General features: G+C 36.2%; 1 protein-coding gene across 1 annotated transcript; it reads left to right on the top strand.

Moving 5' to 3' along the window:
• The first annotated feature begins 9,690 nt into the window (after positions 1-9,690).
• Positions 9,691-17,265, top strand: LOC143634920 (putative helicase MAGATAMA 3). Its single transcript, XM_077102877.1, has 8 exons — positions 9,691-9,747; positions 10,716-11,987; positions 12,065-12,253; positions 12,382-12,477; positions 13,530-13,674; positions 13,741-13,873; positions 14,175-15,944; positions 16,553-17,265. Exons 2-8 carry the CDS (start codon positions 10,844-10,846, stop codon positions 16,952-16,954), a joined length of 3,879 nt encoding a protein of 1,292 aa, XP_076958992.1. The 5' UTR covers positions 9,691-9,747; positions 10,716-10,843; the 3' UTR covers positions 16,955-17,265.
• Positions 17,266-17,531: the final 266 nt, after the last annotated feature.

Here is a 17,531-nt window from a genome sequence, read left to right as displayed (position 1 = left end):
TTTGTACCCTTACAATGAACTTAACTGTTGACTGCTTATATCATGTAATATCATAGATTGTGGAATTTTTATTAATAGATGTGATGGGAACTCTTTATTAAGCTATATATGACTAACTTGTTAGGTTTCTTTTCTAGTAATTTTTCATGTAAAAGATCGGTGTGAGTCAGGATAACCTTTTTTAGGGTCTTTTTTGTGCGTGTGTTTTAGAGAGTCAGTAACTATCTCAAGTAAAGAATTGCACAAATCGTATGAGGACATGTGCATATTTCGTTGACTACGATATATAAGGTGGTTATGTAACTGCTTAATCAACTATATTTCTCCCTTGTACGTGGCAAGCACTACATCAAATGTCTACGTGCTTTTTGACTAAAATTTGTTCTGTATTTAGGAACCAAAAGCTTCATACTTTAGCCTTAGGGATACTTTCATTGAATGGTTAAAATCGTTCTTTTCTCTCTTCCACTTCATGAATTGTGATTGTTTACGTCTTTGGTCCGTTCCATGGTAGAAGTCTAACAGAGGGCTGCTGTAGCGCCTATACTATTAGTGGTTTGTTTACATTTGAACTCACCATGTTTAGTGAACACTGGTTTTGAAATCTAGTAGGGATTACCATGAATAAGACGAGTTAGGAAGAAGAAACAAGGTGTATATGTTCAAGGACTCTAGTGAAACACAGTGGGCATATGCAGCAAGCATATGTAGACACAGAGTGTGACTATAGTATTAGTATTTACAGAATTGATGGGACATGGCAAATGAACGTAGAACATTATCCACATAGTAAAAAATAGTTAACTGAACTAACATCTAAATAAATGAAAATGTTAGTTTAACCACCTGTAATCTAAATAATGTATAACTAGTAGGTTGCTGCGCATTGCCGCAGGATTTTATGTGTGCATGATGCCTTTTTATTCCTTTTCTTTTTTCTAAAAGAAACAATACCCCAGTAAATATTGATGGATTTAAGAAGCAAATTAATCCAACGGAAAGAAAATAATGGACAAATTAAGTGTTAGTTCTCCAATAACATCTCGCGAATACCCGTCTACGTAAGGGATGATACCGATACCAGTACCGATCTCGAATTTCCCAAAAATTTGGTTATGGTTCGGTACTGGTATTATAGACAAAAATTCAGTTAATACCGATACCGGTACTGATCCAGAATTTCCCAATCTCGATTTTCTTGAAAACTTGGTACCGGTATTGAAATGCTCATTTCGATACATGTACGATACTGATTTTGTACCATATGCTCATCTGTACGCCACATAATGTGATGACTGGTGTTGCATCTAATCCAACCTGTGCAAGACCACTGTTATTATTGTACATGACAAAATTTATGTCATTAGATGTTAAGGTATAGAGAGTTGCACGCGCAATTTAAGAGTGATTTGGCCAAAATAACGAAATAAAAAGAAGGTTAAAAAGTTTTAAAAAATAAGATAAAGCTAAAATAAACTAACCTCTAATATAATATATGTTATGTTCTTGTGATGACACGACTGTCAAGTGGCAGTCTGATGTAGTAGCATCCGGCCCAATAACTCGGCCCGACCCAAATGTTTATTTTTATTTATAAATAGGATTGTTAAGTCTTTTGTTTAGTCAGTTGATTGTTTTTAGTTAAAGTATTTGTAAGCTTTTAAGCTTGTTAACCGAATCGTTCGGTTTGAATCGTTTGAATGAAATCAATGTGTTCTTGAGCCATTTGATTGCTAGTCGAAACTGCATCACATTCAGTGGTATGGTTTCCCGAGGAAACGTCCAGGCCAAACTCTGAAGCCAGCGTGGGTCCTGTTAAAACATAGTCTGACCAGAGTGAGGTAACATGATTCTTCAAATCTAAGAAGTGCGGTAGCCTATACAAGAAAGTCACGTATAGAAATAAATACAGTACAATTTATTATAACTTATTAATATAGATTGAATATAGTGAATTGAAGAATGTAGAGCTAGTGATTAAATGACCATTTTACCTCTTTAGAAAATTGTAATTATTTAAAGTAAATGCATAAAGTATCGTACCATATGAATAAATTCGTAAAACTCTTAAAATAAAACAACTCTTAACATGAACCTATGTAATGTTTTAAAAATATGGTATAGATTAGACGTGCACAAATCGGGTATTATGAAAACTCGGAACCGAGTTTTTTTTTATTGGGTACAAAATGGAACCGGTTCCAGTAAAGAACCGAGTAGGAAACGGACCCGACCGGTGGAAGAATATGGGAACCAATTGGAACCGGGTATGGTAGGAACCGGGCCCGGTTTATACCCAAAAATCGGGTACACTGGGTATTTGAATTTAAAAGGAAACTAGTCTTTGAGAACCGGTTCCAACGGCTATATAGCCGTTTTGGACCGTTGGAACCGGTTTTTAACTATATAACATGTACACACATACTATAAATAGCTAGGTTGGGTGTAAAACTTGATAAACCACTTTTAAAACTCTAAAACACACTTTAAATCTCAATTACGCTCAAACCGACAATCAATGGCAACTAACGAGAATGTTGTTATGGTCATTAACACACCAATATGCCCCGAGGTTTGGGTTCATTATGATCTGTGTTATGACTGACTTACATGAGATGGCACAGTGCAGGTATTGTGCCAAGTTTCTGAAAGCGGGGTCTAACTCCACTCTCCGAAAGCATACCAATAAGTATTGTCGTGAAAAAAAAACTTTGGACGCCAAGAAAGCGAAAGCGGGAGAGTTGTCCAACTCTGCAACTCAAGCACCTATCGTCGTCGGTAACGAGGCTTAATTGTTGTAGAGAGCGGGATTATAATGACGAACCTTGTTTGTTATTTTAAGTTTTATGTTTAATAATGTTTGTAATATGTTGTTTTTTTATAATAAAATGTTTGTCGTTAATGTAATGAAGTGGTCATTGAAAGACTAATAAAAAATAAAGCGTGACTAATAATAAATAAAACAAGACTAATAAAACTAAAAATTACTTGAAAGTGGATCGATTGGTTCGTGTTACAAATTAATTACTAAAATAAATAAAAATTACAAGTCTTCAAACTCTTCTTCTTAGTCTTCATCTTCTTCACCACTTGATAGCCCAGAAGAAAGCAATTCTTTCACCTGCTCATCATGAATTAGACGCTCTAATAGTATTTCATCTTCAAACTTCGCCTTGTGTTGTATATGATCCACCGCTTCCAAATGATCCTTTAGGCAAATGCACATCTCTAGAGACTCCGGAGTTAGTTTTGATTTCGCATCGATAATATCCTTCCACTAAAAGAAAAAACGATTCCGAAGCCACCCATGAAGCTTGAATGCTAAGCAAGTCACGAGTCATGACAGAAAAAATAGAAATTCGTTTTGCTTGCTTTCCACCCAGCCAAAATATGTATTGTAATCAATGCATATACTAAAATGTAATAACTAACATACATAGTGCAATTATCAATGCATCTACTAAAGTAAAATCGGTAATACATGAATTTTAATTTCAATTCATTTATACCAATTCTTTTGTAAGTCAAATAGTGCAATTATCAATGCATCCACTAAAGTAAAATCGGTAATACATGAATTTTAATTTCAATCTATTTATACCAATTCTTTTGTAAGTCAAATAACTTTTATATACTACATTACTTTTAACAAGTCTTCAATGTTATTGTCTATATATAAAGTGATCATCTAGAAATGTTTTTTTTAATAAAATTTGATGCATTACAATTATACTGGTACGTCTAAACTCGTTAGAATGGTGGACACTAACGAACGCATATGTTGTCATCCTAAAATACATGTGTGCCTACACACACATACCTAATGTGTGTACTTATTCCTCGATTAATTAGCTAACTTTAATTTCAGTTACTTGTTTCATTATAACTTAAATCTATAACTTACGATATTTCAGAGAGTAATTAATTTGATAATCATAAATTATTATATAATATAAAAGAAAAGTTTGGCGACGCTAGAGTATTACTGGTCTATTTGACATCGTAAGATTGGCTAAGTAATTTTTTTTATTTTAATAATTAAAGGGTTATTCGTGTCGATTCACCGCCCTAATGCCCGAGACAAAAAACGTTCGGGTTTTACCAACTCACCGTCACAACGCCTGGTATCGACAACGCTTGGGTTTTGCCAATACCCGGGTTTAACCGACCTTTTTTGTTTTAGTTCCATTATCGTAAAGATTGTAAACGAAATCTACCGAATTTGCGTCGACTCGCTGTCGCAACGCCCATGACTGAATATGTTATGGTTTTGCCGACTCTCCGCCGCGAAACCTGGTACCTACAACACTTGGGTTTTAGTTTCGTTACCGTAATGAATGTAACCGAAAATGAACAAATTCACGCTGACACACCGTTGCACGACCAGGATTGACAAAGCTCCTATTTTACAGCGCCTAGGTTTGGGTTTCACTGATCCACCACCTTCGTAACGAACATAAAGATAACCAACCGAATGTCGATTTTCTTTTTTTATGCTTTAACTCTGGTACCATAACGAACATGTCGGAAACCAACCGAACTTGCGTAGACTCGCCGTCTCAACTTGCGGGATTAACAACGATCGGGTTTTACTAACACTCGAGTTATACCGGCCGACACCACCCATTTGCTCCACCTCAATTTTATAATTTTTTTGTTTATTATTTGTTTTAGTTCCGGTACAATAACGCATATAACCGAATCCAACTTAATTTGCGTCGACCTACCATATCATCGCTTAGGACCGACAACGCTTGAATTTTACCACCTCGGGTTTTACCGACCTGTCCCGGCGCGTTGCGCCGGTAAAAATACTAGTTGAATATAAAATATTTTCAAGACAGAGCATAAAGTGTCTATCGATTGTACTTATATTCGAGCACAACCCTCTAAATTAAATCATATGCATCAAAAATTTATTGTTTAATGTTGCTTAATTCTTTTAAAGTTTTTATTGCACATGTATGGTATTTAAAGATACGTGCATGCAACTGTATTATCGGATGTCTTTTAAATGCTTGTTTGCCTACTAACTTTAAATTTATATTATATTATATTCTTCATCAAACTCTAAAATAGAGATGATTAGGTCGGATTAACTCGAATTTGTAGAACACTTTAGGTCAAATTGTTAACTATGGTGTTTTTTAAACGACGTAATAAACTAACGGGTTAGGTCAGATTAACTTGAATTTTACAAATTGCTCCTCCGAGTCAAATTATTTTTATTTATTGTGTGATTTGATCATTACATACGTTTCAAATGATTTCACAAGAACCAAAGAGATCAAACAAAGGTCTTGAAATTGAATAGAATTAATTTACAATTTTACTTTTAAGACAGAGATCACACTAGTTAAGATAAATCTATTAATTCGCTTCTTCAATAAATAAATAAACTCTAAGATGATTAACAAATTTATTTTAATCTCTTAAAGAAATAAATGCTTTTATCATTAGGTATATTTCAAAAATAGATAATTGATAATTAATTCTTTAACTAAACGCCTATAAACTCATTATAAACGTTATTTATATTGCGAAAAGTATGTCATTATGGTTGTGTTCCTAGTTGGGCCGATCACATGTGTTTCATAGACCACTCTAGTGCCAATATGTTATGTCTATATACATAACTTTCACGTACTAATAATAATAATATATTTCCGGAATATATTACTTTTTAGTATATTTTTTCCTGTTTCAGTCAATGTCTGCATACTATTGAATAATAGCCAAACAAGAGCATTAATAAACAATATTAAAGCAAGGTGTTTAGTGAAAGTAATATAACTACGGCGTTATTACAGGTTAAATAATTTATAGTTTAAGAAATATAATACATATAATTAACAGTCTGACTCTACTATTGCTCCTATATTTTTAATTGATTTGGCAAAAACCTTATACTACCATATACATGAGTTTGATACTTTGGAATAAATCACACGAGTCATGAGATAAACCTATCATGAACAATAATTAGACTTTAAGTTGTCATATTTAACTTGTGTAATGAGGGATTGTGTTCAAGTTGACATGTTTGGATTACACGATTTTAAATACACGTGAGTTAGGGTTAATTCTCTGGATAGAAGTTCAGGCACAAACCCATTCATAAAAGTCGCGTTTGTTTAAACGACGACATAATGATATACAAAGACATGGAAATGTGGAAGTAAAACAAAGAAAAAGAATCGCTCTAGGCATCTTTGTATAATTAATGCCATATAACCGAAATAATATTATAAACAACATATCCATCATCTTTAGGTTCATCAACTTCATATGTAAATCCCACACGCCTGTTGTCCATAATTCTGACCAACAGGTATGTAAAGGTAGGATACTAAACATACCCATAAGCATAACATACTTCTGTTGGCTATTGGGTCATGCGCCATGCAGAGATCATGGCGATACATGTTATATCTCCAGGAGCCAAACATTCCTTGACACCTCGGGAATGGGAGTGCCAACCAAAGATCTCCATGAGTATGGTGCAAAAAGGAGATATATTCATCGTAAAGAACACCCGGCCAATGAGGAATTGACAACACATAGTCAATAGTACTACACAGTACGGCATGCCAACATCAAACAACCATCATGTCCACCAACTATCCTTAACACACATCCAAGGAACCTGCTTGGTAGATAGCCTAACGGGGCAGGTGGTCGAACCCTCTCTCTCGTCTCAAATGGCTATAAATACCAAGCTACCTCCAAATGGTAAAGGTTCTAGACTTTCACATACCATAGCTCTATACAAAGTATTGTTCAAACATCGATACTGATTCTCACGTCGGAAGGTGGTTGCGAGAGGATTCCTCATCGTATTCCCTCGTAATAAGCTCACAGTGTTTTGTTTTGTAGGTGTACTACTCATTTGCGCCGAGAAGATATCCAACCCATCGTAGGGAATACTTAATCATCACCCTTAGACTAAGCAATTAGACTGGGGGGGGGGGGGATTTCGTGTTTCTTGAAGATATATCGAAGATTTTGCAAACTCAACATCATAAAAGCTTAGCAAGATTTATTTTTACTTGAAAGGATGATCAATGGCGGACCCAGAAAATTTTTTCTTGGGGACGGAAATTTTTAGGAGTCGGTTGTATATCTTTAATGGTAAACAAATCTCGGGTCGGTTCGGGTCATATAATTAAAATAATAATACTAAATTAATTTTTTTTAACTACATAATAAAACTAGTCATCATTAGATATCAATAATAGAAATACAATATCGGTACATTACTCCCTACAGGTTTTAATATTTTAGAACTTATTCTTTATAGTATAATAAAGAATACGAATATACAACCGTTCTATAAATTATTAATTAACAAATACATACCAACACACATAAGTTTAATACTTTTGTGTGACATAATGAAAATGAACAAAAAATTTATAACATCAAATTATGCACACTATATTTATCAAAGAATAAATATGCTATATAAGATTTAAAAGTTAAGAGAGAACTATTAGTTTTGAATTTTACAATTTTACTTGGTGAAAAATGTAAATTACACAAACTAAAGGAGAACTTTGTACGACATAAAGTACAATGTTAATAGAAAACTATATATTAATAGAAAAGCATGCCTAAAAGTAATATAAATAAACTACATCCTTCTCTCTCTTCTTCATCTTCTATCTCTTCCTTCTTCATCCATCACCACCCACCTAGTTGCAGGTTTTGTAACAGACATTAACAAGTCGAAAAAGCTTTAAAATTTATAAATTTGTTTTTCTTTTCACTTAGATTCCTATTGGTTTATGGGGCAGTGTCAAAATTTCATGAGGACGGTTAAAATATTTCACATATGTATACAAAGAAGATAAAATTTTAAGATGGGCGGCCACTCCCCTTCTCTACACGTTGGGTCCTCGCCCCTGAGGATGATGTAATCTGAAACCTTTAGATTTTAATCAATGATTCATATTTTCTAAACTTTGCATCTTTTAAGACAAGTGTGTAATATACAAAATCAGTGGCGGATCCAGAAATTTTTTTTGGGTGGTGCACTACTTTTAGATGTTTCAATTTCATAGAGTTAGGTATAAAAAATTTAGGGTCGGTTTGAGGTTCGGGTCGGTTCAATAGTTCGGGAAAAGTTCATTACATAATAAAAATACGATAAATAATAAAAGAGACACCGTCATTAGAAATTAAAAAACACATAATATCAATACAATAGTCTTTACGAATTAAAAAAAAAACTTATAGTTGTTCCCAACGAGTCTTCATCTTTTGAAATCGTTGCATTACTTCTTCAACCAAAACTTGTTAGAGGAATTCCCTTTCAATGTAACAAATGCAAGAATCGTTCATGTATTCATCACTCATCCTATTATGCAAATCCGTTTTCACATTCTTCATTGGAGAAAAACATCTTTCAACACTTGTCCGTTGCAACCGTAACTTGAAGATGATGATCCAATGTTCGATGGTTTACTTTGAAAATATCTCTTCATATTCAAAATACCTCCAAATTAACAATTACAAACTAACAAATTTAAAACTAAGAAACTAACAAAACTAAGAAATTAAAACCAACAGTCTAAGAAATTAAAACTAAATTTAACAAATAATTTAACAATCAAGAACAATTAGCATTTAACAAAAAAACCAAGAACAATTAACATTTAACAATGAATGTAAATTTACCTTCAAAGTTCAAAGTGGGAGGATTCGAGGGTCGGACTGACGGGGAAGGTGGAGATGCGCCGGCGGACTAATGGGGACGGCGGTAGGTTTGAAGTCTGAAGAGGCCAAGAGGATGGGGTTGGAGCTGGGGCTACAGAGAGGCGCTGTGGTGTGGTTATGTTATGATAAAACCCTAACTGATGTTAGGGTAAATTAGTAAAAAAAAGTCAAAATCCGGAATCGAACCTGTGACCCGAAGGTCACAAAACCAACATGCTACCAGCCAGACAAGCGATTAATGTGTTAATGAAGTGGTTCCTTTCTAATTTATAGGGTGGTTCCTGTATTATTTTCTATACATAAATACACTATTATTTCGGAACTCGGGTGGTTCCGAGGAACCACCCATTTTAAACGTAGATCCGCCCCTGTACAAAATAATCATCAAACTAATATATATATATATATATATATATATATTTAACTATACATCTATACATGTGAGTGTAAGCTATGTATAGGTATATGACTTACATATGTATAGACTCTATACAAAAAAATTACGCCAATATATTTATTTTTTAATTAAGATTGCATTTCAATCATTTGGTTACATTCTGTACATTTTAAGATAAAAAAAAGCCAATGCTTTATTTACTCTCATTTACGTGTATATATATTTAGAAAATAAAAATAAGAGAAGAAATAAAAAGAAAGTAAGGAGTAAATGTTAGACATTGAGGAAGAAGAGTGACGAATGAAGTAAGTAGGTGGGTAAAAGAAGAAGTATTCAATTCAATATAACAAAACACATGTTCGGATCCAGATCCGGTTTCCTACCCCTATCCGGATCCTTTATCACCATATCACGCCTTTGCACCCCCACCAATTCTCCTATAAAACCTTCACCAAGTCCCCTCCAAATACTCACATCAAATTCACAAACACATAACAACTACTCTTTTTATTGTTATTATGACTCTCATAATCTATTATATATATATATATATCTCTCTCTTTGCTATTGTTATTATAGTTACACTGGATTTGAATCAGCAATCACGCACCATTAACAACAATCAATCCAAGGTGCGTTGTTTAATTTCATTCATTGCTTATCAACTAATTGATTATCCGTACTTGCTGATTTGATTTTGATTTAGGGATCTAAGATACTGTGTTGTTTCCGCTATCCGTACCCTACGTGTTGGACTGAATTGAGTGTTTAACTCAATTGACGAATTACAATGCTAATTATTTATTTAATTAATTCATTATCGGATATTTCAGCATACGCTAGCTGGATCTTCAGATTCTCAATTGTGTCTACAGATTGGGTTTAATTTGTTTGAATTTAGTGGTACTCTTTATCTAGGTTATTATAATGCCTCTTTTCAATTTAGGTTATCCTCTTTATATGACTAACTGATTAAGGAACCTGATATTAGCTACTCCAGTTTGTGTTTGCCTGTCACATCATATAGACTGTATGACCTTTTCCGCCTTATCAATTTATCATATCACTCATATGGCTAAGCTTTGTCAGTCAAAGCATCATATGTATAGTGTGATTTGGTTCTCATTATCACACGTCCCGTATGAATAGCAAAATGGCCCGGATGAGCATTTAGGTAGCATATTAGAGGTCTTTGTATAGAGGCGGCCATGGTTACCCATGGAGACCACCCTTTGTGTTTTTTTGTATAAGTAACAACATAATGTTAGGAAACTGGAATGTGTTGTCTGTATTCTTATTTCATTGCAATGTATCTCAGTGCCAAATGCAGGCCTGTAAACGCATCAAACGTTACACGAAATGTTCGTGAACTATTTGGCAGGAGCATAAACATGTATCTTGTTTGTTCATCTATGTTTGGTCATGTTTTTTTATGTTCGTGAACCATGCGTTTATAATATTAACTATTGAACATATACAGACCCGAACAAGAAGACCTGCCTGTGTTCGTTCGGCTTGTTTACAAGCCTAGTCAAATGTTTTGTATATATATATTTTTAATTTTTTATTATTATCTTTTACATCTTGAGTTTATTTGCAGGGCCTATAACATTTGTTTAAAGCTTCAAAATAAAGAGAGAATTCTATCATTTTCCTGCACATGTGATGTGCAGATAAAGGCGGATCTTTTACGAAATAGATATATATTTCCATTTATGTATCTTAGGAATGAGTTCCAAAGGAAAACCATTATTTGACCTCAATGAACCTGCTACTGAGGAAGATGAGGAAAGTGATGGTGGCTTCAGCTTCCAACCCCAAAGGGCAATTCCGTCAATTACTCATACTTCCAACTTATTTAAAAGCTCAAATAGTCCACGTAGAATCATAAACAACAACGCGTTTTCTCACGCGTCGTCTGTTTCTGGCTTTCAACCTTTTATTCGACCCAAAGAAGTAAAAGAAAAATCTGAAGCTCATGAAGACCCAAAAAAGTCAAATGGGTCAAATGACATGGTGGAAAAGTCAAAGTCAAATGACATGGTGGAAAAGTCAACTCCTGTTATCGAAAAAGAAGAAGGTGAATGGTCTGATGCAGAGGGCAGTAATGTACACGAAAAGTCAAGTTTAAACGTTGACGATAAGTCAGAAGTGAAACCAGTGGCTGTTAAGGACAAAAATAATAACAATAATCATAATTCTTTAGGACTCGATGGTGATTCAATCGACATAAAAAGTAACGATAGTAAAGAAGATTCAATTTTGGCGCCAAAATCGAAAGAGATTAAAGGGGTTGAAGCGGTTCACGCATTAAAAATTGCTAATTGTGTTAACCTTGGAAAACGGCCCAAATTTGACCAACAAAAAGAAGCAATGTTGGGGAAAAAACGAAACAGGCAGACAATGTTTCTTAACCTAGAAGGCGTCAAACAAGCTGGGATCACTAAAACCTCGACCCCACGAAGGCATAACTTCCCGCCACCTGTCACTTCTCGTATTGTCAAAGATAAACAAAGTCAACCACTGATAACAAAAGATTCGAAACAAGCTGACCTGATTGAAAGCAGCAGTCACACGGATGCTAATGATATTAAAACCGAATGCACTAATGGTGATACGAATTTGGGGGTTTTAAGTCGTCCAAAAAGGTCAATTAGTGGTAATGATAATGAAATTAATAATAATAATAATAATAAAGCGAGTAGAAAGAGTGGTTTAGTTAGTCAAAATTCAGTTGATAATAATAATAAAACGAGTGGAGTTAAAAAGCTTCCGTCTAAGAAGCCACCGACTGTTTCGACACAATATCAGGATTCATCAGTTGAACGGCTTATTCGTGAAGTGACTAACGAGAAGTTTTGGCAGCATCCAGGTTTGAGACATTTATTAAATTCGGATACTGAATAAGGTTTCTTTTAATTAACAATATTAATTTTTCTATACATATAGAGGAAGCAGAGCTTCAATGTGTTCCCGGAAGCTTTGAGTCAGTAGAAGAATATATTAAAGTATTCGAGCCCTTGCTTTTTGAGGAATGTCGAGCACAACTTTATAGTACATGGGAGGAGCTAACCGAAGCGGGGTCTCGGGATTCGCACGCAATGGTTCGTATAAAAAATGTCGAGAGACGAGAACGAGGTATTATGTTTACACTTTTTTTAAAGGGTAAAAATGTCCTTTTCTTTTAACTGTGTATTTTATGGTAAATATTGTTGCTTAATTTAATAATATTGATTATTACTTAATTTTATGTATGTTTATTACAGGTTGGTATGATGTGATACTTCTACCGACAAATGAATGTAGATGGAATTTCAAGGAGGGTGACGTGGCAGTTCTTTCAACTCCTAGACCTGGAACAGGTTTGTTTACATATCTTTGAAATTAATAGAAAAAAGGGTTAATACCATAGTCACATGTATCACAGTACGTTTCGGTACGTGGTTGTGCATTTCTAAAATTTGGTACGAAATTTAAATTTAAAATGACACATTTCATAATCATATTAGTAGGATGTCATTTATAAGCCCAGCAGTTGCCCATTTGTAACAGACAGGGAGTAGAGTACCGAGTAGGACGGCTTAGGAATTAGGATTAGAAATTGAAGAGGTTGCTAGTTTAGGAATTGAATTGATTGCACCGCGTGCTGAGAATTAAGGAGACGTTGAGACACCAGCGATCAATTATTTTTATAAAATAAAGTGTGAAATTGGCTTTTGGGTTTCCTGTACGCGTTCTTGAATGATCCGAAACACCGTTTTTTTCAAGCAGGATTGCGATTTTGTGATAATGGTTAGATTCGTCAATCAATCGGGTATGGTTAATTTTTCCGATCCGGATCGCGTACCATCGGTGATCAGATTGATTCTGTATCGTGATCAGGTATGGACGATCTGGATCGTGATCACACGTAGCCAGGTAGGCTGGCGTTTCCGGTGACCATGTTTAATACCATAAAGAAAATACTAATTGCTGTATTCTTTCATGATCAAGTCCCTCAACCTAATTTTGGTTTACTGAAGCCATTGACTTGTAAAAGTACACAAAAGATCAATAAACTGATTGTGGTATATTAAATTCTTAAACTTGTGTAAATTGCACATTTTAAGTTTATTTTTAAAATAATGATAAACTTTTAAAATTGGTTAAAATAAGATGGTTTTTTTAGTGAAAATGTTGAATGCCAATTTATCAAATTTTGATCACTTTAAGAGGTAACAAGTCATTATGTAAAAGAAGTTCACAAATACTTGCATTAGGTAAGTTTAGGGGCTTTTAATGTATCAAAATATATTGAGGGACTTTTTAATGCAAAATAAGATAGTATATTGGTTTTTCATGACATTAATTACCCCTAGAAAAACGCTAAATAATTATTATTTAAGATTTACAATTTAACAAATTCTTGTATCAGTCATACCGAAGAGAAACAACACGGGGGAGGATGCCGAGGTGAGTGGACGTGTAGCTGGAACCGTGAGGCGTCACATACCGATAGACACTCGGGATCCAACGGGTGCAATTCTTCACTTTTATGTTGGCGATTCTTACGATTCTAGGTCGGTTAAGACAAATGAAATTATCCTATTATTATTATTATATTTCTTACGTGATTCTAATTGCAGCAAGGTCGATGATGATCATATTCTAAAGAAACTACACCCGAAAGGAATTTGGTTTTTAACTGTTCTCGGTGCGCTTGCAACTACCCAAAGAGAATATATCGCATTACACGCGTTTCGCCGACTCAATTCCCAGGTAGGTCTCGTTTAGGGGTGAAAATGAGCCGAGCCGGCTCATGAGCTACTCGAGATTGACTCGTTAAAAGTTTGAATCGAGTCGTGCTCAAGCTTTAGAAACGATTCATGAGCTGTGCTCGAGCTTTAGAAAAAGAGTTCAAAACGAGCCGAGCTCGAAGTCAGGTTCTCATAAGTCAAAACGATCCTAGCACCAGCCTAGTTAAGCACGGTCTCAGCTCGACTCGTGTGCACCATTTTATTCAATTTTCGTATATATATATATTTTTTTTTCAGAAAGCTGATTAATTTGTGTTATTCAGATGCAAACTGCAATTCTTCAACCGAACCCAGAATTATTCCCCAAATATGAAGAACAAGCACCCTCAATGCCTGATTGTTTTACACCAAACTTTGTCGATTATCTTCACCGAACATTTAACGGGCCACAATTATCGGCAATTCACTGGGCTGCAACGCACACTGCAGCCGGTACGGTTAACGGGTCAACCAAAAGGCAGGAACCGTGGCCTTTTACTCTCGTCCAGGGCCCACCTGGGACCGGAAAGACTCATATGGTTTGGGGAATGTTAAACGTTATTCATTTAGTCCAATACCAACATTATTACACTGCGTTATTAAAAAAACTAGCACCCGAAAGCTACAAACAAACAAGTGAAAATTTTGTTTCTGATAACATCCCTAACGGGTCGATTGATGAAGTTCTTCAAAGCATGGACCAGAATCTGTTCCGAACGCTTCATAAACTCTGCCCAAAACCGCGAATGCTCGTTTGCGCCCCGTCAAACGCTGCAACCGATGAGCTGCTGACACGCGTCCTCGACCACGGGTTCATTGATGGCGAGATGAAGGTTTACCGGCCCGACGTGGCTCGAGTCGGTGTCGACACACAAACGCGCGCGGCTCAAGCTGTGTCAGTCGAGCGTCGAACCGAACAGCTTTTGGTGAAATCCCGAGATGAAGTTTACGGTTGGATGCATCAGTTACGGGCCCGCGAAGCTCAGTTATCTCAACAGATCGCTTCATTACAACGAGAGTTAAACGTTTCAGCTTTCACGGGCAGGGCCCAAGGATACGTTGGGGTCGACCCAGATGTTATTATAGCTCGTGACCAAAGCCGAGACTCGTTATTACAAAACCTTGCGGCGGTGGTTGAAAACCGCGATAAAGTTTTAGTCGAATTGTCTCGTCTTTTTATTCTTGAACCACGGTTTCGCGCTGGCGGGAATTTCAATCTAGAAGAGGCTCGAGCGAGTCTCGAAGCGAGTTTCGCGAACGAGGCTGAAGTCGTGTTCACAACGGTTTCAAGTAGCGGTCGAAGACTTTTCTCGCGGTTAACCCACGGGTTCGACATGGTGGTTATTGATGAAGCGGCTCAAGCAAGTGAAGTCGGTGTGTTACCACCACTCGCTCTCGGTGCGGCCCGGTGCGTGCTCGTGGGGGACCCACAACAACTTCCCGCAACCGTTATTAGCAAAGCAGCCGGAACGCTATTATACAGTAGGAGTCTTTTCGAGCGGTTTCAACAAGCGGGTTGTCCGACAATGTTACTTTCAGTTCAGTACCGAATGCACCCGCACATACGCGAATTTCCTTCTCGATATTTTTATCAGGGTCGGTTAACCGATAGTGAAAGCGTTAATAGTTTACCCGATGAGGTGTATTACAAGGACCCGATGTTGAAACCATATGTTTTTTATGATGTTACGCATGGGCGGGAGTCACATCGGGGCGGGTCGGTTTCGTATCAGAATGTGCATGAAGCACAGTTTGGGTTGCGGTTGTATCAGCATCTTCAAAAATTTGTTAAAAGCTTGGGTGTTGGGAAAGTGTCAGTGGGGATAATAACTCCTTATAAGTTGCAGTTGAAGTGTATACAACGGGAGTTTGAAGCCGTTTTGAAGTCGGAAGAAGGGAAGGATTTGTATATTAATACGGTTGATGCATTTCAAGGGCAGGAGCGGGATGTAATTATTATGTCGTGTGTGCGAGCTTCTAACCATGGTGTCGGGTTTGTTGCTGATATTCGAAGAATGAATGTTGCTCTCACTCGTGCGAAAAGGGCTCTTTGGGTATTTTTCCTTTTTCTCCTTTGTGTTACTGGCTTACTGGTCAACATGAGCTCAGTTGGTTTGGGTTGACTTTATAAACGCTGTTATGTTAATTATTCATTATTTATAAGTCAAAATGCTTTTGAGCTGTTACAAGTCCTTTTGTATTACTGGTCAACACAAGCCGGGTCGGTTTGGGTTGACCTATAAACACAGTTTTGTCAATTATTCATTTTTTACAAGTCAAATATGGGTTTTAGTTAAAACGGGTCCTTCTATAAATGGGTCAAAGCGAGCTGGTTTGGTTTTGGTTAACTTTTTAAACACTATTTAACAGGTATTCAATTTTTTACAGTCAACATGAGCTGGGTGGTTTGGGTTGACTTATAAACACCATTTTGTCAGTTATTCATAGTTAAAAAGGTCGAAACAGGTCTGAGTTGAAACTTGAAACAGGCTCTTTTCTATACTTGTCAACACTAGCTGGGTCGGTTTTGGTTGACTTGTAACACTATCTTTGCCAATAATTTGTAATAAAAAAGTCAATATGAGTTTGTTGAAATAGCCCAAAACTGACCCGTTTATAAGCAAACGGGCCGAAATTAACCAACTTGTGTGCGTTCTTTTAGGTTATGGGGAATGCAAGTACACTGGTTCAATCAGATGATTGGGCTGCACTAATTGCTGATGCGAAAACAAGACAATGTTACATGGACATGGACTCGGTTCCTAAAGATTTTATGGGCCCAAAGGTGGCCCAACCACCAGTCTACGGCCCACCACAGGCCCGGTTTTCCAACATGAGGGGTTTAAAAAGGCCTGGGTTAAGACACCGATCATATGATCCCATGGATTCTCGCTCCGAAGACGATGAGAAAAGTTCTAAGTCAAGAAATGGGAATTACCGGTCTTTCAAAGACGGCTCCCTTGACGAGTTTGACCAATCGGGTGATCAGTCAAGAGACGCCTGGCAACATGGTATTCAAAAGAGACCGAATTCGAACCTCATTACAGGAAAACGAGACTCGTAATATTTTCTGGATGTCAAGTTTGTTTTTGTTATGGGTTTGCGAAAATGGAACAAAAGTTGAAAGAGACTGGTTCTGTTGACTGTGTGCGAACGGTTTGAGGTGGGCCCGAGCTGCGACAAGTCGGGTGACGGGTTTGTTATATGGGACGATGTAAACATGAAGTCGAAAGGTGTTGGATCGGGTAAAAAGGATGTGGATATAAGGATGAATACAAAGAAAGAAAGAAAGAAAGGTTTAGGATTTGTTAATGTGGAAAGATTGATTCTTATTCAACAATTGTGTATAGAAAGAAAGGGGAATAACATCCACTAATTTTTAGACACTGAGATTTGTTGTGTACATGATTTTACTTTTGAATTAATATTTATTCACTTAAAAATTTGACAAGAAAAATAAATGTTTTTAGATCTCCCATCTATTAACTGGGGGCGGACCTACATAGTAGGTACCCGGGTTCACGGGAACCCATTGAGTTTCGGTTTTTAAATAGAAAGCTTATATAAAAAACTACAGTGAACCCATATAAATAAATAGAGTGAACCTATATACAAGATGAACAAGCAGTTTACTGGTTAAA

The sequence above is a fragment of the Bidens hawaiensis genome, unplaced genomic scaffold (assembly GCF_021521415.1).
Source record: "Bidens hawaiensis isolate Kalapana, Puna unplaced genomic scaffold, B.hawaiensis_p1.1 tig00007270_1, whole genome shotgun sequence".
NCBI classification, from domain to species: Eukaryota; Viridiplantae; Streptophyta; class Magnoliopsida; order Asterales; family Asteraceae; genus Bidens; species Bidens hawaiensis.
This window is presented reverse-complemented; position numbering and strand designations above follow the sequence as displayed.

Coding starts and splice junctions, on each gene's coding strand:
- LOC143634920 (XM_077102877.1), top strand. CDS start 10,844: ATGAGTTCCAAAGGAAAACCATTATTTGACCTCAATGAACCTGCTACT. Junction 11,988..12,064: donor GAAGTTTTGGCAGCATCCAG/GTTTGAGACATT, acceptor CTATACATATAG/AGGAAGCAGAGCTTCAATGT. Junction 12,254..12,381: donor TGTCGAGAGACGAGAACGAG/GTATTATGTTTA, acceptor TGTTTATTACAG/GTTGGTATGATGTGATACTT.